This window comes from Mirounga leonina, unplaced genomic scaffold, assembly GCF_011800145.1.
Source record: "Mirounga leonina isolate KUSES-001 unplaced genomic scaffold, KU_Mleo_1.0 Mir_153, whole genome shotgun sequence".
In the NCBI taxonomy this organism is placed as follows: domain Eukaryota; kingdom Metazoa; phylum Chordata; class Mammalia; order Carnivora; family Phocidae; genus Mirounga; species Mirounga leonina.
Genome location: NW_023270387.1, coordinates 26,885,866 through 26,910,871, shown reverse-complemented (window position 1 = coordinate 26,910,871; position 25,006 = coordinate 26,885,866). Strand labels below are relative to the sequence as shown.

General features: G+C 44.4%; 1 protein-coding gene across 3 annotated transcripts in view; it reads right to left on the bottom strand.

Moving 5' to 3' along the window:
• Window positions 1–25,006, bottom strand: part of NTM (neurotrimin) — a 409,150-nt gene that overhangs the window by 157,035 nt on the left and 227,109 nt on the right. For all 3 annotated transcript variants that reach the window (XM_035009314.1, XM_035009315.1, XM_035009316.1), the window contains exon 2: window positions 18,512–18,744. In XM_035009314.1, the coding sequence (XP_034865205.1) occupies window positions 18,512–18,744 (233 nt within the window). The remainder of the gene's footprint in view (window positions 1–18,511; window positions 18,745–25,006) is intronic.

Here is a 25,006-nt window from a genome sequence, read left to right as displayed (position 1 = left end):
TGGGTCCTCACAACTGCCCTTAACCAGTGGTGTGACCTTGGACAAGTCAGTTAACCTCTTAAGTGTCATGTTTTGAGAACAATGGTTCTCAACACGGGTGAAAAATACAAGCACCCGGGGAGTATTCTCAATAAATTGAACTGGAATCTCTGCGGGAAAACTTCAACATTGGTCTTGTTTAACAATACCCCAAGTAACTGTAATGTTCAAGAGTTGAGAATCACTGGCTAGGTGGCCTTCAAAGTGGCTTCTGGCTCAGAAATGATTTGAACCCATGGCCCAAGCTTATGGAGACCACGCCTACTTGGGATGCAACCTTGGAGTCAGATTAACTTGAGTTTGCTCATTAAGGGAAGCACACTGACTGAGGGTGGGCTATGCAGAGTCAGACTGCCTGATTTCAGATGCTGGTTCTGCCACTTAGTAATATCTGGTCTTACCCAGGTTAGCAGGTTTCCATTTCATCTCGAAAGTAAGGGCAATAATAGCATCTGGTACGTGGGGTTGTGTTGAACATTAAATAATAGTCAGAAAGTGCTTCATCTGATTCCTGACTGCTACATAATAAGGTTTCAATAAGGTGTAGCTATAAATATTATTATCATTGCACGCGAAAACCTGCCAGCTACTGTTTTCCTATAGTTGCCATTAACCGTCTTATGAGATGAGAAGCCGTGTTTATAATCTTCAAAAACCAGAATAGAGTCACTATGCCCCAATAAGGTACTCAAGCCTGGAACAGAAGAGGCCCCTGGGCACAGCAGGGGCCAGAGAAGAACCTTGCAACTCAGTAAATTTTTGTACTGTGGCCACCGTACCCCTGCAGGAAATCCCCTTTTCCTGATGCTGTGGCCTGTGGCTTATGGCTGGTAACAGGCAGTGCCTCTCTGCAGAGACGGGTTCCAGGTGACTGGTGGAGTGGCCAGGGCATTTCTTCCTTCCTTCCTTCCTTCCTTCCTTCCTTCCTTCCTTCCTTCCTTCCTTCCTTCCTTCCTTCCTTCCTTCCTTCCTTCCTTCCTTCTTTCTCTCTCTCTCTCTGTTTCTTTCTTTTTTTTAAAGATTTTATTTATTTATTTGAGAGACCGAGAGTGAGAGTGTGGGTGAGAGGGAGAGAGAATCTGAAGCAGACTCTGCACTAAGCACAGAGCCCAACGTGGGGCTTAATCCCACAACTAGGAGATCATGACCTGAGCCAAAACCAAGAGTCTGACACTTAACCGACTGGGAATGTCCCTGCCAGGACATTTCTGATGCTCACTGCCTTCACAAATTGTCATTCTCTTAGAGGGTAGCAGTACAGAGTTACGTGGCATAAAGCATCAGGCCTTCTGAACTATCCCTCTTCTAGCGTCACCCCAGCAATCTCCAGTCTCGGGTGCAACCTTTATCCTCTATGGTCCTCACATCACTCTGGATAAATACTGTAAATCCATCCCATTCATGATCAGCTATGAGTTCCTTCTGGCTCAGAAACAGATAGAATCCTCCCCACACAAACACACACACACACAATCACATACACCCGTACACATGGGATCAGGGACAGAGCACACAGACACAACATGCTTGAGTCTCAACAAAGAAATCTTAAATATACTGTCTTCCCTCTCAGCGCTGCGCAGGGACAGAGTTTCAACTAAGGTTAGATGCAGACTCCCCAGGGGAAATGATGTAACCTGAGTAGAACAGCAGCTCAGTTTCAAGTTGCGCTTATTAAGGGAAATGAGAAATAAATAAATGAAAAGGCTCATTTGATTATCTAGCCTCTCCATAATGGCAATGCGAGCTCTTAGCACTGGTGGCAAAACCATGAGTGCCATGTCAAGGGGTAATGGCCCTTATGGACAGGTGGGACCCTGAGACTACAGGGCTGAGAGGGGCCAGCAGGCTGGGGAGCATAGGGCTGTGACCTGGGAGGGAAGAGAACAATGGGTGCCAAAGCGTAAGGGAGCCAAGAAAGAGGAGAAAGAATAGGATAGAGGGAAAATGTAGGTGAGGGAAAGAAGATTCCAGCAAATATTAGAAAAAAGAGCACATGAGCAAAAGGGCACAGCCTGAGAACAAAAGGTCAAAATGAAAAACGGTGCTGGTGACAAGGGAGAGAAGAGTGGGTCAGATAAGGGAATGGCAAGAAAAGTAAAATAGAACAAACGTAGAAAGAAATGAAAAAAGATTAAAAAAAAAACACAATAGTAGACAACAAAAATACATGCAGTAATGAAAAAGAAGTTGCTGGCAAGATCAAATGAAAGACTGCCTCCAAGAGACAGATGGAAAATGGCAAAGAGGAGAGAATCATTTATTGCGGAAGGGGAAGCTATGTGGACACTAACTAGTGAGCTGGGGGGGTGCTCACTGAAGCCAAGCTGGAGGATCCAGCCATGACTGAAACCCGGCTCAAGGTTAAAATACAGGCTACGAGATTGATTCTGACATTGCCTCCTGTTAATTCAGGACAGTTCTGGATAGGCATGGGTAAGGAAGATTCTAGATAAGGATGATGGACCATGGAGGGCCTTTTTGCCTTTGCTTTGCTCCCAGATTCACTTTTCAAAACTGACACCCAGTGAGCAATCCACCTGAACAGGGTCTGCTCTCTCCAATTTGGGCCCATTTTGCCATTAAGAAAAATTCCCACTCCTGTGATCTGGTTCCTGCCCACCTCTTGGGTCTCACCTCAGACCCCTCCATCCCCTCCTCTAATGGTCTGCCTGTGGGATGCATTCATCTTCTCTGAATGGCCCATATTCCCATTCATCTTCTGGCCTTTGTATATGCTGTTACCTGTTTAGAACAGTTCACCTTCCCTACTTTACCTAACTAATCCTACTCAGCTCTCAACTAAGGTGAAGTTTCCTTTTGGAAGTCCCCTGAGGCTTTCATTTGCAGGAGCCTCTCTAAGGGCTGCTACAACCTTGGTACTTGCCCTGATTCTCGGCCTATACTACAAGGAACTATATACTTCTTGACTAGCAACAGAAGATTATTACTTACCTTGTCATCCACTAGAATATTATTTCTTTGGAGACCAGTATCTGGTATTTGTGTTCTACCCTCACAGTTTAGCATGGTATGTAGCTTATAGTAAGAACTCAATGAATATTTGAATAGTGAATGAATGAAGGGAGGAAAGAGTTTACGTGATCGATGCTTCTTTCTTCATCCAGGCTCTGAGCTGAAAGGTGAGGCAAGAGTTTCTATGTGTTTGGTGGGAGAGACAGCACTGACTGTATTTCAGCGTACTATTTCAGCGTACCTTGGTTTGCCAGGCCAGTAGGCTTCCTACTCTTCTGAATGCCATGGGCTATGCTTGCCTAACTTTCCCAGTATCATGCTAGCGCCTATAGTGCAACACTCATTCTAAGTCAGAGGAAGATTTTTAGCATGAAAAACTCACTTGTCGTCTGTATTAGTCAGGGTTCTCCAGAGGAACAGAGCTAATAGGATATATATATAAATTATAAGAACTATCTCATGCAATTATGGAGGGTGAGGAGTCCTGTGATCTGCCATCTGCAAGCTAGAGAAGAGAAAAGCTGGTAGTGTAATCCAGTGCTTGACTGAAGGTCTGAGAACCAGGAGTGCCAATATCTGAGGGCAGGAGATGGATGTGCTTGCTCAATTAAAGAGCAAATTTGCCCTTCCTCTGGCTTTTTGTTACAGTCAGGCCTTCGAGGGATTGGAAGATGCGCATCTGCATTGGTGAGGGAGATCTGTTTTACTCAGTCTACTGGTTCAAATGCTGATCTCTTCTGGAAACACACACAGACACACCCAGAAATGATGTCCTCCCCACTATCTGGGCATCCCTTTGCCCAGTCAAGTTGACACATAAAATTAACAATCACAAGCCTATCCCTAGCTAAATTGGCACCTATACCATTCCCCTTAAATTATACCTAATCTCCAAAAGAAGACAATAACAAGGTTATAATCCACTGAGCATGATACAGCTCTCCTGTATACAACTGAAAATGTACTAATCCCTTCCCTAGAAGAGGAGGTAAAGGTCTTGAGTGATGTTTGCTCTTCTCCTGATATCCTGTAACTTAAACACTATGATGTAAAATTCACAAAAAGTCAATACATCTTCTGTTACATGATAAGAGAATAAGAGAGGAAAGAAAACAAAGATGTTTGCTTAATATGCGTACACATAACACAAAAGAGAGAAGCTATTGAAAACCTCAAGACAGAGTCTTCATGTCTATAACTGGCCATGTGCTTATAGCTGCTATTTAGAACTACCTTCTTCTACTAACTACTCTGCATTCCCTTTGTCATCAGCCAGCATCTTAGCTCATCATGGTTCTTGACCTGGCAGGGTAACCACACCTTATTCCTGGAAAGTCTGGACTCTGCCCTCTCTTAGTTGTGCCTTGGGTGGGTTGTTGGTTTTCCCTTAGCTTAGTCACAGAGCATGATGATACTAAGAGATGCCCTAAGGGATCTCTTGGATTTTCAACATACTCTTCCTGCCTCCATTTTTGAATTTCCCTTGGTAGTCAGGATCAATTAGCCCGGTCAGTACCATAACTCTCCTCCTTGCCTGTTGATTCAGAGGCATGAGGAGCCCAGAGTGGCCGGGTCGTGGTCTCAACTTCCAGTTCAATGGAATCATTGTTGTGTTTCCTGATGGAAGCATTCCTCCCTTTGGAACTAAAGTCTCTAGACCAGCGGATCCTTAAGTTGAAGGAACAGGTGGCAAACATTTTGCTGGTGGGCCACTAGGGGTGATAGTGAGCAGTGCCACTGCCATTTCCACCACTTGATTCTAGGTCCCGTGGATCCTGGCTATGGGAAAAACAGCCATCTGAGCTCCAGAAGAAGGTTGAATATGCCTTTACTGGGTACTGAACAGACTGAATGTTGCCTAAAGAGAGAAAAGGGAGGGCTGCAGATGTCTTAGGATATAGCGATGAAGGATGACAATCTAGTAACTCTTTAATAACTTTTTTTTTTTTTTTTAAGTAGGCTCCACACCCAGTGTAGGGCTCAGTGTGGGGCCCAAACTCACAACCCTGAGATCAAGACCTGAGCTGATATCAAGAGTCAGGCACTTAATGGGCTGAGCCACCCAGGTACCCCTAGAAACTATCTTAAAAAAAGGTAGGGAAATATGGGGTAAGATTGTATTGACCCACTTAGGTGAATAGCTCTTCTTTCTGTCTCTGTTTCTGATTGTTCCTTTGAACAACAATATAGCAACAAGATCAGGGAGATTAAAGACACACTGTAATTAGAAGCATGGAACAAACCCACTCACCTGATTGACACAATTCCTACTAACGAGCATGCACATAATTCAGGATTTTATGTAAAAAATGTTCTCAATTTGACTTTCAGTTGCCTCTGGCTCTTGGCTCTGCTGTGTCATGACTGTAACTTCCAAACCCTGCTACACAAGTTTCACTACTCACACCTCCACCTGCGTGATTCAGGTCCAGTTGGTCCGGGGAGAATCAACAATCTTATTACTTTTTTTTCCTAGAAAGTTCCTCATGAGCTTCTGAGACAGACATCAGGGTGGGCTCACAGGCAGTTTTTGGTATCTCATGTTTTCGTGTTCTCTGAACCTGCTATTCTATCCCCAAATATCTTTTCCTGTTTAAAAGGTCCTCCTGGTGCTTGATTCTCTCCTACCTTGTCTTATTTTAAGCTTTACTGTTCCATCAAGGGCTGGTGTAAACCTTATCTCCTCTTTGGTGATCCGGTTTCATTTCAATGAGCCAAAAGCCATATTCTCAGAATTCCAAACTGAAACAAAACATGGTGCAATCTTTTTTTTTTTTTTTCCCTTATTTGTAAATACGGAAACCCAAAGCTTTAACAAAGTTGAAAACGTTAAGTTCCTTTTACTTACAACCTTAACCAACCACAAACTGAGAAGAATACACGTCTCTGGAATAGGACCATCCAGAAAACTGAGCCCAGCACACTCTCACTGTGCATACACACCCATCCAGCTTCTACCAGCCGCTCTAAAGTGCTACTTGTCTAGCTGCTCAAGGAGAGAGGGACTCTCTCCAGGTCAGGGACATAGGATAATATGGTGTAAACTGTGTTCTCATTTTCTACCAGTGCCTTTGACTCAAAACTCCCCCTCTGATCCATTCCCCATTCTGATGCCAAAAGTCTTCCTAAAATAGAACTCATGTAATTTCCTTCCTTCAAACTTTCCTGTGATTCCCCATCCCCTCCATAGTGAAATCTGAACTTCTTGGGTTTTCAGAGAGTTGGTCCTTTCCTCACAGGGACATTTGGGGCTACAACTCATGCTTTCTCTGCAGCCTGCTGTATACCACAACCCACACTCGGGTCTCTCAATTCCTTACCTGTGTGTGTTATTCCTTCCATCTGGAGCATGAGGCTCCTCTTTACCTTGCTAAGAAAAGCCACCCTATCAAACTTAGCTTAATAGCACCTGGTCTGAGAATCATTTTGATAGAAGTAACAGAAAAGTTCACATTTTCACACTCAAACAAAGAAACACAATAAATGTTGGGGAAAAATAATAATAGTAGATCAAGTTCACTTAATGGAAAGCCCTGGTTTTCAACTTTTCATTCATATATGTATCCTACAGATATTCACTGAGTGCCCACTATGTGCCAAACCCTGTTCTAGGCACTTGGATACAACAGTGAACAAGGCAGGCCAAGTCCTGATCCTCACGGAGCTTGTGCTCTCTTGGGGTGAAACAGAGCACAACTCTTAAACATGTAAATATATGCAATGCAATAGATGATCTATGTCATGAAGGAAACCATACCAGAAAGGTCCTAGCTAGTAACTGGGGGAGGTGGGGAGCTCTAAGTCATATAGGTGGTCAGAGAGGCCTCTCCTGTACGGTGACCTTTGGGAGGAGAGGACCAAGGGACACCTGGCATGGGGTGCCAGCATAGGGAGCTATAAGGCCCAGAGATGGTTGCCCTCTTGAGGATTCTAAGAACATCAAGGAGACAGGTTAACAAAGAGAGAGTTTTAGGAGGGGGGGCCAGAGAGACACCAGGGGCCATACACTGTAGGACATTTTAGGCCACAATAAGGACTGTGGATTCTACCATGAGTTGCCAAGCAACTGGGGTGGGGTGGGGGCAGATCAAAGGAATGACAGAATCTGTAAAGATGCCAGCAGGGCCATGCTTCCTCTGGATGCTTTAGAGGAGAACCTGTTCTTCTTCACCTCTTCAAGCTTCTGGTGGCTGCTGACATTCCTTGGCTTATAGCCACATCTCTCCAGTTTTCAAGACCAGTGACTCTGACTCTCTCTGATCCATCTTCACATTGCTTTCTCCTCTGTGTGTGTACCAAATCTCCCTTTACTCCCCCCTTATGAGTATATATGTGGCCATATTTAGGACCTACCTGGCTAATCCAGGATAATCTCCCCATCTCAAACACTTAACTTCCTCAAATCTGCAAAGATTTCATCATATAAGGTGACATTTACAATTCCAAGGATTAGAATCTGATGTATTTGAGTGGTTTTATTCAGCCTACCATAGTCAGCCCCAACACACAATGAATCATTTTGCTTAATGATTTTTTTAAAAAAGAAGTTTTACACATCCACTCATTGTCCAACCAGTAGCCCATGAGCCCCTACTAAGTTCCAGACATTGGGGACAGAGTGCAAAAACAGATGGGCCTCTTGCCCTCAGGAGGCTCACAGTCTACTGGCAAAACAGACATAACCAAGTGATCACACACAAAGATGTCAAATTATAACTGTGCCAAGAAACACAAAGAATAGCACAGCTCTGAATCCTGGGGGAGGGGAGGAACTAATGCAAGACAGGCAGGTCTGAGAAAGCATTCCTAAGGAAGTGACGTTCAAGTTCATGCTTGAAGGATAAACAGGATTCACTGAGTGAAAAGAGGAAGAGAAAGCAAGGCAGAAAGGAGGGAACGTAGAAAGGGCCCATGACCAGAAAGAACAAGACGAGTGAAATAAAATCAAATGAGCATGGGGAGGCAGGAGCATGGTGCAAACCAGGAGTGGAGAGGATGCTCATCCCAGGGCCCCACAGGCCTTGATAAAGAACTGGCATGGAGGACATTAGGAAAAGGAAGGGAAAAATGAAGGGGTGGGGAATCGGAGGGAGAGATGAACCATGAGAGACTATGGACTCTGAGAAACAAACAGGGTTTTAGAGGGGAGGGGGGAGGGGGGATTGGTTAGCCCGGTGATGGGTATTAAGGAGGGCACATACTGCATGGAGCACTGGGTGTTTTACGAAAACAATGGATTGTGAATCACCATATCAAAAACTAATGATGTATTGTGTGGTGACTAACATAACAATAAAATTTCAAAAATTAAAAAAAAAAAAAAAAACTGGCTCTCTTAGGTTAAGTCCTCGAGGTCCCATTAGATTCAGGTCTGAAAAGATCACTCTGGCTGTGAATAGAGAAAGCGTGGGTGAAGAGGGTGGGTGTGTGCTGACTAGCGATTTTATTTTCATTTTAATAGCCAGGATCTGAAATGCTAGACCATCCATTTCCAAAGTCTTCTCTTTGTGTGGCCTTCCCATACTCACTCTCAAGCCTGGGGAAGCACCTGGGTCTCAGTCCTTGCATTCCAGTGAATGGCTCTGTCCCAGTGGTCCCCCTTTCAAACTTTAATTGCTGCCCCCACCCCCATATATATCCTGATGGGAGGGACTGGTCTCCTTCGTCTTTGTATCTATCCAAACCTGTATTTCAGTACTTCACACATGGTGGTCTACATGTGTGAAAGGGAAAAAAGAAAACCAAAATGTCTGATCTGCCTTTCTCAGGGGAGGAAGAAAGGACTTGACCAGCTTGGATCCTTAAGTGTGGGGCAGCATTATTAGCATGACAGTCCCTCTCTTAAGTCCAGTTTCAGAGCACTATGAGACCACCGTAAAACAAGTCCAATCGGAATTATGACAACAAAGGGGATGATGGCTAGAGAGCGGAGGAACATCACCAGGCCAGAAGGTCAGATAACTAGGAAAACTAGGGTTCAAAGGAAGGAACCAGGAGGGGAAAGTGTATATAATCCAGACAGGTTCTTGGGAATGAGGACCCACACCAGTAACAGAACGTGGGTGTATCGCTGAAACAGAGGAGTGGGTCTATTTAAAGGAGTCCAAACAAGACAAATGGACAGGAGAGCCTGGCAGCATTTACTACTGATAAACAGTTACAAAAATGAAGGATTTTTAATTAGTAATGGTGTTAGGCATCCTTTTATTTGGTATCTTTCTCCAAACTGGATTATGTGATATATCGAAACATTCCTATAAAGTGCATCAAATCTGAAATTAAACAAGTAGGTCATTATTCCAGGTATTTATTGTCAACATTCGGACTGGAATTCAGGACTCCTAAATCCTGAAATTTCCTTCTTCCTACTAAGCTATTCAATCCCCAATGGAGCCAACACTGGGTTCATTGTGCAGACTCCCAATTAATCACAGTAGAAAGCACTATTTGCCAAGCGAAAATCCTCTATTTTGAATTCTTAATCCCCCCACCAGCTGAGTTTACCACAAAGACATGAATATATAATTGAGACATAAAGAAAACATGCCACCAAATTAAACTGTCCTAATTTTAAATCAATAAATTCTTTCTCAAATAATGTGAAATGAAGATCTCTCAAAAGAAAAACTGTGTGCTCTGGCAACTCCGGGAGCATTTCACCACTGAGCCTACCTCCAGCAGAAGCCAATTAGATTTTTACCAACATAAGACACTAATTTACAATAGATGATGTTCAGCAGGAATAGAAGTCTTATGATATATGCCAAATGCTGACACCTAAATTAGCCTGGAGACATCTGAAAATCCGAGACTCCTTCATCGGCATGTGGTGGGCTATCGGGTACCAGTGAGAAGGGGCTGCTGGCATGGGTCAGTCTCCCAGTTCCTAAGGGTATGGGCCCCTTCCTGCTCACCGTGATCTCTCCCAGCATCCTTGCTCTCTCTGGTACAATCGCCACGATGGCAGAACAATGAGTCCCAGGGCTGTGTACTCTATTTGCTGATGTACAGGGAAATGTAGCTTAACCTTTCCTATGGAAAAAGAATCATAGTGTGACTGCAATGGTTATAAAACACATATTTTAGGGTTTTAAAAACTGACCTGGTGGAAGAAGAGTCTTTAGCAATCTATCCCCTTTGCATCTTTACCATACAAGGGACATAGAACCAGTTGGGTTTGGCTATATTCTTTCCTTCCAATACTTCCCTCTTCCTACCAAGGTTTTCATTTTCTATTCTACTGATAGACTTCTATATATTTGTCCTTTGCCAGAACAACCTAATGAAACTTTCTTTGAGGAAGAGAAGTGATGTTCTTATAAACATCAAGGAAAACTTAGCCCATTTTGAAAACCTGCAGGACTCCAAGGCCTGCCGCTTCTTATTGTGCTCCTTTCCAAGGCACACAGGCCATCTACTACCTATGTGCAAACTAGCTTTCTGGCCATACGCTCGGTGACTTCACCAGAGGAACCCTGTCCTGTGACCACCTTAGTGTCGTCACTCTTCCTCCAACGTATCATGCATCCTCAGAATGCCAACCTTTGTACCTGTCACTCCCACCAGAATGCCTTCTCTCCAGACCTAAAAATTCCTATTCACTGTTGAGGGGGTTGGTGAAATGTAATCATGCAGTTTTGCCTAGTCTTACAGATAAATTCAATTGCTCCCTTTCGGTATATTAATGGCATTTATATATAGGAGCATCTCAACCCCTGTTACCGTATTAGAGAGCTATTTGTAAGTATATGAATGCCTTCTGCTAGATGGGGTAGGAATTCCATCTGAAACTTTGTGTCCCTAGTGCCTGACGTCAAAATACTGTTCGATGGAATTGAAAGGTTTCAGGTGAGATTTCTCAATCCAACAACAGATAGACTGAGAGATACAGTCACCCATTTCTCTCCATGCCCTAAAAAAGCTAGGTATTTTAATTTTAGCGAAAAAAGACCCACCAAAAAAAAAAAAAAAAAAAAAAAGAACCAAACAAAACAAACAAAAAACAGAAGAATTATCAGAGGCTTTTAAGTCTTTTGAGTACCTAAGGGTCCTCTAGCAAAATCATGGTATTCAGATCCATAGTGCTGGCCTTGCTAACATTTTATACATCACCTACAGGGGAGGCCCACTGAAACCTCTAGGGATGTAGTAAGAGGGCTTTTGTAAACATATTCTGGGATTAGTCAGAGCCATACCAGTGTATTGGGAGGCCATAAAGAGAATCGCGCCATCCTTAATTAAGACTATCTGTTTGAAGTTCCACTTGGATAATCTACAGGGAGTTTCTGATATGGGAATAGAATCTATAGGAATGCATCTTGGAAGGACAACTTATTCAGGATCTGATATTTGCCCTTCTCCCCCAGACAAAAGGAAAACAGGTCTTATTTGGAGGCCGTGGGGGTATGCAATACCCGGGAGGAATCAGAGTCACTATGCTATTCCAATCGGAGGTGGCTCAGACTCCCCAGGGAAAACCACCTCAGGGATAAGAATTCTGTGGTCGCTTAAAGACCCTCCTTTGGGAGCCCGAACTTCTAACCTGGAGGGATGCTGCCTGACTCCTGTGTTTTCGGTGAAGCAATAGGGTTGGGTCACCTGGACTTTCTGCTTCTTTAGAGCCTTACGTGGTAGGAGGGGGTTGGCCAGGGCCACCCTGTTGTTACTTACTGTTGTGATCAGGAAGCATGGGAAGCAGAGGTCAAGTCTTCCAAACTACTTATAAAACATGAGGGATCCTCCCAGACACCCCAGAAGGCAGAGAAAATACCATTATTAGACCACTATGACTTTCATTACAGCAATTTTCTCAGATTCCTTTAGTCTAAGAGACTCTTCAGCCCCTCCATTGTCAGGCACTGCACAGAGAAATTTAAAACTCACCAGTTAGAACGGAAATGCTTCATCTGCATGCTGTCTAAATTCTATAAATCAATTTCAGGTAAAATGCCCTACTTCCTTGTCATTCTCCAGGGTGCTTTGAGGATCACTCTAATTTTGTAGTGGGATTTAATTTCCTGACTTTTTGAAAGTTCTGTCAAATTCAGATGCACTGTCTTACTATCAGACTGAATGTGCATGTTCATCTATTTCTTGAGCGGGGCCGGGAGAGGAAAGATAATTTGGAAAGCAGTTTGGGGTGGCAAATTTGACCTACTGTCACACAGGCTATGGAAACCCGAAGAGCACAGATGTACTCAGAAGGTGACTTCTGTTGATTTAGAACCGGATGGTGACGTTTCCCTCTAGTACAAGCTCAGCAAGCTGTAGCTTGAATGGAAATTAGTTGGTACAAAGGTCTTCTCAACGCTACGGGAGCCTTGCAGCGCTAGGAGGGCACGTTGCTTTCTAGGTGATGTGGCTGCAGAGACAGAAATCTTTGCTCTCGATGTAAGGATTAGAGCACATTATTCCCTTTGATATCTTGTGTTTCAAATTTCCTCTTGTACAGGCTGAGTGGAAGGGGGGGTCTACGGGGTGTAGGTGTCCAGAAATTAAAAGTTATTGTTCCTGTTCCCTTAATCATAATAATAAGTTTAGTTTGACAAGGTCAATTAATTATTCAGGATTGGAAAGAAACACGATTATACAGATCAGGCGGGTAAGAAGAGAGGTCTCAGAACACAAAGACAGTAAAAGGTAAATGAAGGGCTGGATGGAGCCAAAGCTCCATTGTTTGCAAGTCACCAGGCCGCACTGACTATCTCCCTGGCCTAGGCCCTTTCTCTCTCGAATTCCTCTGACACAGGGAATGACAGCGATACCCCGCCTTCTTTCTCTCATCCCTGCCCCATTCCAGAGGCATTAGTGTCTCCTCCCTTTCATGAGCTTTGGAGCTGTTTGACTCCAAAAGACAGGTAATTAACTATCAAACAATAGCAGGGATTTTCAGATTAATTCTGTTTAGGAAGAAACTGGAAAACTCATTTACACCAAACAAAAGGGAGGGGGTGATTAGATACTCCAATGACAAAAGAGAGACCTAGATAGAGCCTGGAAAACCAAAAGCTCTGTTAATTATTATTATTTTTATTATTATTGCTATTACACTAATATCCCTGTTTTAAGAGCACTGTATACGAACATTTGCTATCATGCAAACGTGTCTCTGAGTGAGATTAAAGCCCCTCAGGTATAACACCCAGGACTCTGTGCCTGGATGAGAAGGACATTCGCTAATGTTCTGTGGACCACCAGGAAGCTATGCTCTCCCATCACACAAGGGCACTTGCAAGACCATGAGGGCTTTGAGAGGGTTTCCACGTTGCCCTTAATTTAGCAAACTATTCAGTCTCACAAGATGTTTTATACACTCTGAGCTCTCCACAAGACATTGTCTTCCAAAAAGCCGTGGAGAAAGAGGTACAGCCATTTTAGATACCCTGAGAAGCAGCAGAATCAAGAGGAATAGAGTTAAAATATGCAGCTGGACTCCAGAAGCAGCCACTTATTAATTATATTCACAAAGCAGAACACCCTAAGGTCAAAGGGATGGAAATCATTAGACCCATATTTCAATAAATCTAAAATGGATCTCTCTCACACTGGCCTAAAAGATTGTGTTCTGGCTGCCTAAGTGGGTGTGAAAATACATGGGTGGTATTTCTTACTTTCCACAAACTCCTTTTGAAGGGAGTATTCAAGGCATCCAAAAATTAAGAAGTCCAAGGATCTGAGGTGCGTCATGACGCTGCCACACGATGCTTTAGTGCATGATGCTTTAGATGAGTTAGTGCCAACTTGTTCCAGAACGCTCAGGTAAAATCTCAATGTCCTGATGTGCTCCCTACCCCCTCCACATCCACATGTAACCAACCTCCAAATTCTATTTTCCTTTGCATACATCTTCACACTCTGGCCTTTCTTCTCTGCCTTATTAGCTAACAGAAGAACTCTAGCCCTTTATCTTTGTAGTAATCCTCTTGTTTTTAAAAGACTTGTGTCTTTTCTTATTTCCTCCTTGTCTCCAAAACTCCATTCTCTTTTCCATACCACGCTTGACCCCTTACGTTAATGAAACTCACTCTTGCTTTTACACGCACTGGCCCATAATGGTACTCACATACAGCAATGCCCAAAGGAACTTTCTAAGACGAGAGAATATTCCATTTCACTCCTGGCTAATAAAGTAGCCACTGGTCATATGTGGCTACAGAAGCACCTGAAATGTAGCTAGTGTGACTGAAGAAGTAAATTTTAAATTTTATTTGGTTTTAGCTCATTTAATTTTCAATAGCCACTGTGGTGAGTAGGTACCTCACTCAGTTCTCCTGCCCTCTCCCCTTCCCACCACTAGCCCCAGCCGTCTTTTCCCTCTTCCTCCTCCCACACTGCCACTCTCTTTGTCAAAGCTGTCCCTTACTCCTGGCTTGTCTAGAAGACTTGTTCCACGTGGTCACCTGGGCTCAGTGCCTGCAGCCACAAGTCTGCATGTCCCTCCATGTTGACCCTGGACAATACAAATCAGGAGAACTGTCACCTTCTCCTGGCAGGCTGGTCTAACATTCTGGGCCATGGAGACTGAGATCTCTGTGGTTTGACACTCACCCTTACTCTGCCTGGTGGTCCCCATGGCTCCACTTACTATTGCTCCTCCATCCCTATGCTGCCCACTGCAGGGGTTCTCCTCTGCAGCCCAGGCTAGACTAACCCAGTCCATGTTTCCACATTCCAGCCACTTGACCAGCCCTGCCAGGACCTTCGGAACCCACCCCCACCCCCATCAGCCTGGGGAAGATTTAGGAGAATTTAGGTAGCCCCAGAGCTATCTTTTAAAGAAAAAACATATCTAGAACTTGCCACCAGTGAAAGGCTGTTCTGAGAATTGGAAGGACCGGAGATGATGTGTACAGCTGAAGCTCTGGAAAGCATGAACCAAGGAAAGGCCCCTAGCCCTTCACCTCTGTTCTTGAGCTCAGGGACAGCCTCGTGCTCAGGACCACTGCCACATAAAAAGACCAGTCTGATTTCTGTACAAGTCATTTCTGAATTCTATTAAAATGTATAATCAGAAAACATGCAGGTAAGGGGCCCCACGTCGCAGGTTTTTCCAGGAGTGTCCAGCGGGGGCAGTCCTAGAAGGATTCAGCCAAAGTAGTTACACTTCCAGAAATGAATTCTTGGGCATGACTTGGACTAACATTATAGAAGTCCATCTGCACACGAATGGGAACTAACTCTTCAAAGGCAGCTTTTTTATTCATCTCCGTGTGCTAAGCAGTTGGCCAAAGTACTAGTAGCCAGAGTTGTTTGTCAGTGATTATTCCTCCTATGAAGGAATGAAGCCCCAATAAGTACATGAACAAAGGGCCGAAGGTCTGATTCTCAGGCAGATGCAAAGGTGGCATCCCAGCTGCTTGCGAGAACTAAAGATACTCCTTCACAACCATGGAGAAGATCCAGAACAAAGAACTAGTGGGGGTACAAAGGGTATTTTGATAACAAGAGGAAAGACATAATCTCTCCCTTAAGCAGCTCACATGATACTATGAAAGTGTGATTACCTTCCTTCTGCGTGGGTTTATTTGTATGTAAAGCTGACTACATATGTATAAATACACATACTCAGGGGCAGACTATTGGTTCCGTTCTTTCTGCTATTGTGCATGTGTGCATGTGTGTGTGCGTGCAAGTATATGTCTATGAGTGTTTAATGATTGTAATACCATTTTGAAAACTTAATATGTCTGACTTTCATTCCAGCAGCGTTGTGTTCAGGGTTGAATAGCAACTTCAACAAAATCCAGACAGTCAGCTCCTGCTAGGGGAATTAGGGTTTATGTTCAGTACAATAAATGATCCCAAGATAAATATATTTCTTTTTTTTTTTAATGCTGGATGGTGATGTATCATCTTTCCAATACAGAAATGGGGGAGTCTGGCTCTATTTAGTTTGTCTGATTGCTTTTAAGAGGGGGGAAAGTTTGGCTCTGAAAAACTACGGTTCACTATTCATTAAAGTGTCAATAATGCTTGGCCCAGGCATATCGACAGCGGATTAGCTTGGACTGAGTCTGTGTACAAGACCAGTGCCTTTTTTAGCCTAGCTTGTTTCCAGATCAATACACCCATCAGCATTCGAAAATTAGCCCAAGATGAGATTCCAATACTTGAGGTGGTGTGTCATGCTAAGAGGCCACCTAGCCAAGTCACAGATGTAAACACCTAGCTGGGGATTAGACATTTTCCATTAGCTTGGACATGAGCAAAGATTGATGTAGACCCCCTTGCTTCACCCCTCCCACGTCTCTACCCCCACATGTGCTCCACTTCCCCTCTTGGAGCCTGTGTAAGACCTCTGGACTATAATTCCAGCCATTTGCTTCAGTAAGCATTTATTAAATGTGTACTTTGGATCAGGCACTCTCCCAGGTACTTAGGGCAGGAATGTGTGGGTGTGTGGGTGTGTGTGTTGGGAGGGGAGAGCTTAAGAAAAAAAAAAATGACAAAAGCATGGTCCTTATTTTCAGGGAGGTTTCAGCATTTTCCACTATACCTTCCATATTCCAGTTCCAGAAAGGTCCTGCTTCCTAAAGTGAGTATCTGTACTAGTGAGCATTTGCTAACTTCTCTTTGTCAGTTCAGGGTATCCTGCTCTCGACAATAAGTGTGTGCAGTTCGGGGCGTGAAAGGAGCAATGGGGACGGCTTCAGAAGCAGCCCCTGGTAGAGATTACAGATGGTGCCACTGGAGCGTCCTCAAACTATTTTTCGGTCAACTATCCACCATAAAAAAATGTATTTTGATTGATTGATTGATATATATATATTTTTTTAAGTAGGCCCCATGCCTGGCATGGAGCCCAATGTGGGGCTTGAAGTCACGACGTTGAGATCAAGACCTGAGCTGAGATTGAGAGTCGGACTGACCGACCCACCAGGCCCCCTCAAAAATGTATTTTACATCAAAAACTTACATATCCTGAAACAAAAGTCTTATGGAATGATACTTATTCTGCTGTTTGTAATATGCTGATACCTTCTATGCAATCCCATCTCCTTTAAAAAATGTTGTTTGTATCCAGCAGTTTGAAAAATATTCATTTATAGAACCAATTAATAGAAAAAGCCATCATAATTTCAGAGGAGTGAGAAAAAGAAATAAGAACCACACGGTGTGGCCAAACTCTGGCCCAGCACTGAGGGGCTCAGATGTCCCTGTGGTCCCTGCTCAGAGCGAGGGCCACAGTTCCCTTGCTGTGATGTGTCTCATCCCCGCTCACCTCATCTCACCCTTCCCCAGCCTTCCTTCTCCAGCCACTTTCCTGCCCTTGTTTCTCTAGCCAAGCATCTGACAAGCCCATCCCTTTTCCTTGGGTGCCCTGACAAGGAGGGGTGGCCGAAGGAGCCTCCGCTGGAGGAGCTTCCTGCCCTAGATACCGTTCAGCTGGATGAAGGGAACTGGGAATCAGGCTGTGAAAGAGACCCCAGGAGAGGAGACAGGCTCCACTCGCTACCCTGGGCTTAAGCTTCTGAGATAATAAAATGAGGTATTTGGTCCACTGTAAAAGAATTTTAAAAAGCTAAAAAGTAGTAACAGTATTAAAAAAATATTGATGGCCAACACTTAGACAGCTCTGTAGGAGCCAGGCCGGCTTCTAAGTGTCATGTAAAATTTAGCAAGCTCGTCACATCAGTGACTCTGTTTTACAGAAGGGAACCCCGAAGCCCAGTCAGTAACTTGATCCAGGTCTCACAGCCCGAATGCGGCCAAGTCTGGTTCTGGGCTCTTCCTCCCTAATTAGGAACTGTCCACCATTGTAAAGTCTTGTTTGAATGTCCTGGGGCCAGTTCTGCTTCGCGGGGAACAGGCTAGCACCATCCCCAGGGCCTGTGAAACATGGACAGGGCAGAACAAAGGGAGACGCAAAACCAAAACCAATACACAGGCCTCAAAAGCTGGGGGTGAGGGATGCAGAAAGAGGGGGCAGGAACCTGGGGTGCCATCAAACACGGAGAATCAGACGCAGGTTATTAAAAGGGAGAAGTGGCATCCGAAACCCAGGGCTGGGAGATGAGAGACGCACGCAAGCTGGAGATAGTGCGGGTGGCTGTGAAGGGTGTGTCCCAGGTGGGCGTTGAGAGCATCTGTGATGGGCTCTGCTTTCTTTGAAGGCTGTGGGAGGGCATGGCGTGTGTGTAGTGCTAGAAAAGCTAAAACATGGGTCTTAAAATAAAACAAGCTTAGAACTGGATGGAACCTAAAAAAAAAGAAAAATCTTAAGAGGAGAAAAAAGCCAAGGAAAGCAATAATTAGAAGATAATTTTCTGAGAAAATATATTATTGGAACAAAAACAAAACAAAAAAAATCCTAGTCTTATTCAACAGGAAAACTTATTTCAAAATTCAGCTTCTAACAGCAAAATGACAATTAGTTGTCTTGTTGTCCTGGCCGGATGGACAAACAGAACTCATCTCTGCTGAGGATCACAGGAAAAGTGTTCGACATGGGCTCTCCCAGCCACCCGCCCAGACCGTCCAGCCAAGCCCCGCCTACCTTGCACAATGAGGTGGACCCTCGAGGTCTTTGGATGGTTGTCCGTCTGCACAGAGCAGGTATACGGGCCCTCGTCATACACATCCACATTCTGGATCTCGATGCTGTACTGGGTTTGGGTGTTGCTCAGGAGGACCACGCGTGGGTCCAGGCACCACTTGTCATTCCCAGCGTAGAGGATGGTGCTGCGGTTTAGCCAGGCTACCCGGGTGACCCGGTTGTCAATCGTGCACCTGGAGGGAAAACAAGACGAGTAAGTCCAGGAACCAGAGAGGAAGTGGGGACCATCAGAATCAGGTCTTCTTGGCAACGCTAGTTTGACTTGTCACCATGCCCTGCCTTCACACTCCCTCCACCAGCCCCAATGTACACACATACATTTCCTGTTTGATTGTCATGTGTGGCACTTTCTGGAACTGGGCAGCAGAAATCTTGTGGGATTAGAGCCTCAGAGCTCTGGCTGAGACTTCTGGGTCCTGAGCAGTTCAGTGCCCCTGAAACCACCTGAGCAAAGGACTACTCCCATCGTCATAACTATTCAATAGTTATAACTGGAGGCATCTTTCAGACCCAGAATGGCTAGACCCTCAGAGCACCATCAGCTTTCCCTTTGCACGAGGATTCCCATGCTGTAGGTATTTGGGGAGTACTAAGTCATCCAGTACTTATAACAGCCCTATGAGCAAGGTTCTGTTGGTTAAAGGAACAGAAGAACAAAGAAACTAAGGTTTCTCCCAAGCCACACAAATAATATGTGCTAGATCAGAGAGACCCAGATTTTAACTACTAAACATTATCTCAGAATAGCGAATTCTAACAGAAGGCTTCTGAAGTCAAAACTAAATATGGACCACCACCATTGCTATTTATCTTCATTATACCCGGGGGCAGAAATGTTCAATTACTGAGAGACTAAAGGCATTTTCCAAAATCTCAAAACTGGTTGCACGTGTAAAAATAGATTTTGTCTTTTTTATTTTTGCATCTGGAGTCCCCAAATTGTGGAAGCTCCCTTCTCTTTCCTTACACTTTCAAATCTCCCAGCTTCTCTCGCCAAGTCCTAATCACATCTCTGTCTGTATTCATTTCCCTCTCTCAATACACCAAATATGTTCTATGGCCTTAGGCGAAATTCACAAACAGTGTCCTGATCCTAACTATAATGCTGGAAATAGCAATGTAGCTCAGTGTGTATAACGATGCCTCAAATTTATACATTCTTTTGCAGTGTACAAAATGCTTTTACATCCACACTGTCTCTTTTGATTCTTGCAGCAAATCTGTGAAGTAGATGATCTTACCCATTCTCTACTTTAAAGATCAGGACTCCACCATTTGGAATTGTCTGGTGACTGGGAAGTGACAGATATCTCAGCCAGGACATCTGTCTAATTCCTGGTCCCGTGCGCTCCTCAGAATGTGCAAAGGAGGATTTTTCAGTGGGAGGGATGACTGACCCTGCTGAGTTCTCAAAATGGTCTGTGACAATAAAAAACATAAGAACTGCCGCTGAGCACACCAGCTTCCCCGGGCGGTCCCTCTCAAGATGAGATATCCTGTATCGTGCCTTCTTTCCGCTTGTACTTGTGTAAATGTCACAGGATCACTGCAGGGCCACTCAGGCACAGGTGGGGAGCCTTGCTGAGAATGCCTGTAGGGAAAGCTGCTCCACCAGAAACACCTTTGCTCTGGTGTCCAGCAAGTTCTGTGCTGTTCATTGTGTTTCCCGGACAATGCAGGATGGAAATGACTTTACTAGGGAAAGATCAAGGGAATGGGCCACTTGCATCAGAATCTCATGAGGGGTTTGTTATAGGTGTTTAGTCTCACCTCCTATCTTACTGATTTAGTCTTTGGGTATCCAGAAATAAGAATTTCTAACAATAGCCCATTTGGGTCATAGACCTACCAAAGTTTGAAAAACACTGGTGCAGAGCTGTTTGTCTGGGATCAGCTACATAATTTGGGGGGCTCAGTATATAATGAAAAGGCAGAGCTCATTGTTCATGAATTGTTAAGAATTTCAAGATATTGAAAGGAGAGCATTTAACCATGTGCAGGATCCTTCTGAGTGCAGGGCTCTGTGAAAAAATATATACTCTGGCGGATCTTGGACTTTATCGTGCTTAACGCTTCTTGGGAATCTTATTAAGATGCATGCACTGATTTGGTAGGTCTGGGGTGGGTCCTGAGAGTCTGCACTTGTAGTAGGCTCTCAAGTGACGCCAATGTTGCTGACTCTAGACCATTCCTTGAGTAACATAAATCTAGAGGTGAAACATATGAACCTTAAGGGTGGGGAAGCACTGAGCTAGCACCTCACTATGTGGAAGTGTGGTCAGAAAACCAGCAGATCACCATCCTATGGTAGCCTGGTAGAAATGAAGAAACTCTGGCCCTATCTCAGATGCAATGAATTAGAATGTGCATTTTAATAGTATCTCTAGGTAACTAGAGTACATGCAAAGTTTGGGCTGGTCTAGAATGTACTTCAAGACTGCCTCTGGCTTTGATGACAATACCCAGAATCTTCTGAGAGTGAATGAGAGTAGAGAAGTACAGCCAACAGAGGAAGCACCTGATGCCATTCCTTCCCTTAGGTTCCTCACAGACTTCCCTAATGTTCCTCCTCTCAGGCTGCCTCACCTGGAATGTGGACTTGGAACCACAGTGGTTTGAAATCCCTGAAGAACAACACACTCCAGAGCATACTTTACTAGTAACACATTGGTAAATGTTATTTGTCTTAATTACCTTAAGGGTGGTCTCTGCTCTAAATTGTGCTTGGGGGATACCTGCGTGGCTCAGTTGGTTGAGCACTCGACTCTTGATTTCGGCTCAGGTCATGATCTCAGGGTCGTGAGATCGAACCCTACTTCAGGCTCTGCGCTGAGCGCAGAGCCTGTTTAAGATTCTTTCTCTTCTGCTTGGCCCCTCCCCACTCTCCCCCACTTGCTCTCACTCTCTCTCTCCCTCTCTCTAAAATAAATAAATAAGTAAATCCTTAAAAAATAAATTTTGCTTGGATCCCAGCAGAGAAACTATGAAATTCATATTCATGGCTAATGTTTATTGAACACATCTTATTGTATGCTTGGTGCTACACAAGCCTATTATATAGACTACATTACCATCTCAGAAATGTGGGTTCACTTATTAATGCCAGTTTACAGATGGGAGTTAAATCAAGTTAAAAAATATCCAAATTGAAAAAAATACCCAAATTGATTAGAATCACTGTGATATTAAATGGCAGAGTCAGGATTCAGATCCAGCTTTATTTTATTTTGTTTCAAATTCAGTGTTTTTGAATGTCCTTATAAGCCCTCCCCAACGGCCTCCAACATTTAAATTCAGTGTGCGTCAGAATCATCTGGAAGCCCTGATAAAGTATGGATTGCTGGCCCCTCCCTGATCTGGAGACCACATCCTGAAATCCATTAATTTAGACATCTGGTTTCTGGTGAAATGAGAGCTACAGAGCGAGCGGGCACTAGGAAATGACCCTTGTTTGAAATAGTTTTCCATTACTTTACGGGAGAGAACTTCCTTGTAATTGGTATGTTTTGGGAAGCCAGAGCTGAAGCCCAGCTATGTGCTCCCCCAGCAGCTAAAAAGGAGCCAGACACCAGGGGAATGGCCAGCCGTGGTGCAGGAAGTTCTGATCAACACCCTCTACAAGGCTTGAATAATTGTTTTTGATGCCCACGGTGGGGGTATCTCAGCCTCTTGATGAATCCGAGAGGACTGTCCTGGGCTTTCTGTGAGTGTCTAATTACTGGGAACTGACTGCAACAAAGTAGTCTCAATGCTCTGCGCCATGCTTCTAGGGCCAAAGATGTTCATTTGCAGATACGCCAACGCTGCGAACGCAGACAATTTCCAACCCGGTTATGCGGCCCCTATGATATACTACATTGAGAAGCTGGCATAGCTTCAGCTGTGGTTTTGGGCACATCCAAGGTCATGTTTAGATGTCCAAACTGTCACTGCTGGATATCAGTCTTGCTGAGTCTCCACGGCATTACCGCCGGCTTCTGCAGAGATGGATCACAAAGGTAACTTGGCAGCCAACTACTGTCACCTCCTCATACCTGTCCCCATCTATCTGTCTCATTTATCGAGTTTCCACAACAATGCAGAAGAGACAATTCTCCCAGGTTAAAAAAAAAAAAAAAAAAGTAAAAGCAAGCATAACTGTTCCCTCAGAATGCCCTGGTTGGTGGGGAGTTGGTAGAAGATTGGGGTGGGAAATTCCTTCAACAGGCTCCCTTTTTTGCAGAGATGGCCCTTAACATAATTCTACAAAATGACTCCTCAAACACACCATGGTACTTCATGTCCTTCAGGAAGGTAATTGACTGTATGATTAAATGGGAAGTAGGGAAGACTTCAAACTCAACTCTCCCTAATCCAGGCAAGTACAGCTGGTGATGGCCACTTGTCATCAGGAAATAGTCACAGGTCAGGACGAGACAGGCCAGCAAGGGGGAAGGAGAGACAGAAAGAGTTGAAAGTGCCCTGCCCAAACCTTGAAATCCTCTCACCTTTTTTTTTTTTTTTTTAAGATTTATTTATTTATTTGAGAGGGAGAGAGCAAGCCGAGGGATGGGCAGAGGGAGAGGGGGGGAGAGAATCTCAAGCTGACTCCCCAGTGAGTGTGGAGCCCAACAAAGGTTCAGTCTCATGACCCTGAGATCATGATCTGAGCCGAAATCAAGAGTGGGATGCTCAACCGACTGAGCCACCCACGTGCCGCGCCTCTCACCTTTTTCCGGAATTCCTGAGAAACACTAAGCTCCCAATCCAAGCATCCTCTCCACCCATACTGCCAGACATACAAAGAGAAACAACCTTTGCAGACCTAAGCCTTCTGGATTGAGCCCTGGAACTCCCAATTCTCCAACTCCAAACATCTCTCCACTCTGAAAGCCTCCTGTCCTCCAGCCTCAGTGCTGCTCTCGCGTCCATCCTCCAGCCCTCTGGCCAGTGGCCATCAGCCTTCAGCATTTGTGCGAATGGCCTTCCCTTCCCATCAGGTCTGTGGAACTCCTCCCATGTGTGGTCCCCATGGACAGCCCATGGACTGACCTACGCAATATCCTGGCAGAATCCAGACAGACAGATAGAGCCTATTAGAGATGCTTGTTTATCATTTCACTGATGAGCCGCAGTGCTCTTATCAGTCTGTACGTCTGTCTGCACCCTGCTCCTTGGAGAAATTTCTTCTTAAAGAGAGCAAGCCTGGTCTATTTGAACAGAGATCATCCAGGGTATGCAGCCTGCATGGATCGGCAATGTATTTTCTTTAATGATGAAAAGGTTCATGTGTAGTTGACCAGAAGAAGACCAGCCACACATGCCCATGCTGGACCTCGCACCTGAGCACAGTGTACAGCAGAGAAAGCTGTCGCACCTGTCATTTTCTGCAGCTACACCAATTGTGCCAAAGCTCTAAAAATGCAGCCCTCTATCTCCTTCAACTCTGGCTGATGAATAGTGGCTTTATTTTACTTGCTGCATTTATACATTGAGGAATAGGAAAAAATGATTAAGCAAGCCCAGGATGAGGGGTTGCAGAGATAAAACCATAAAAGTATGAACTCAGGGCCTCAAGCTACTTTTGGATCTGGAAGGAAATGAGAAAGAGAGGGAGACAGTGAGTGTGTGTCTAGAAATTGGAAGAAAAATAGAGAAAAAGCATCTGCTTGGAAACTTCTAAGGACAGACAAAGAGAGTGTTGAAATAAAGAGGATTATTGAAGAAAGAGAGAAAAATCCAGGCTTGGCCTTTCTTAAACACACCTGCCTATAGATCTGAGGACTATAATGGATCCAGACAGTGGGTAATCCAACCATTCCTTCTATCAAATGGTCCTTTAACTGCTTTTGAAAAGCAACATGTCTCAAGCAACGCTTGAGACTATAGTAAAATAAGAGCTTCCGCCCTTCACAGCACCTGGTCACAATCTCCTCTTATTGCACAGAAATGCTCCAGCTGCCCCTAAATTTGGTTCCTCTGAGCGTTTGGCTGGTGCCCTGCTCCTCCCTGCAAGCTTCACAGAGAATCATTGCAATGTGGATGGCTGAGAAATGCTGCCACCCAATCCCATGGAGTTGGCATGGGCGTCTTCCAGACCTATTCTTGGGGGGAAACCAACAAACAGACAAAGCGTGATGCTTCATCACCGACCTGCTGAAAATTCAGACATCACTGGTACCTTAGCTCTTTATTGCAGAAGGCTTCCCTAGTGGGGTTGCTAATTTTGCCCCTACTAGAGTCTAAACTCAGGTTGATATTTATAAAATTGTTTTGGATCATAATGAGACAAAAAACACTAACAACATTCAGTTCACACTGGCCTTGAATCCCTCAACTATGACTGTTTTTGCTTAACATTCAAAAGAAAAACAGATACATGCTAGGAAATCTTTCTTAGTTATGAAGGTGACAAAACTGTCCATACCATGCCTGGGTAGAAGCAGAAGTCTTAGA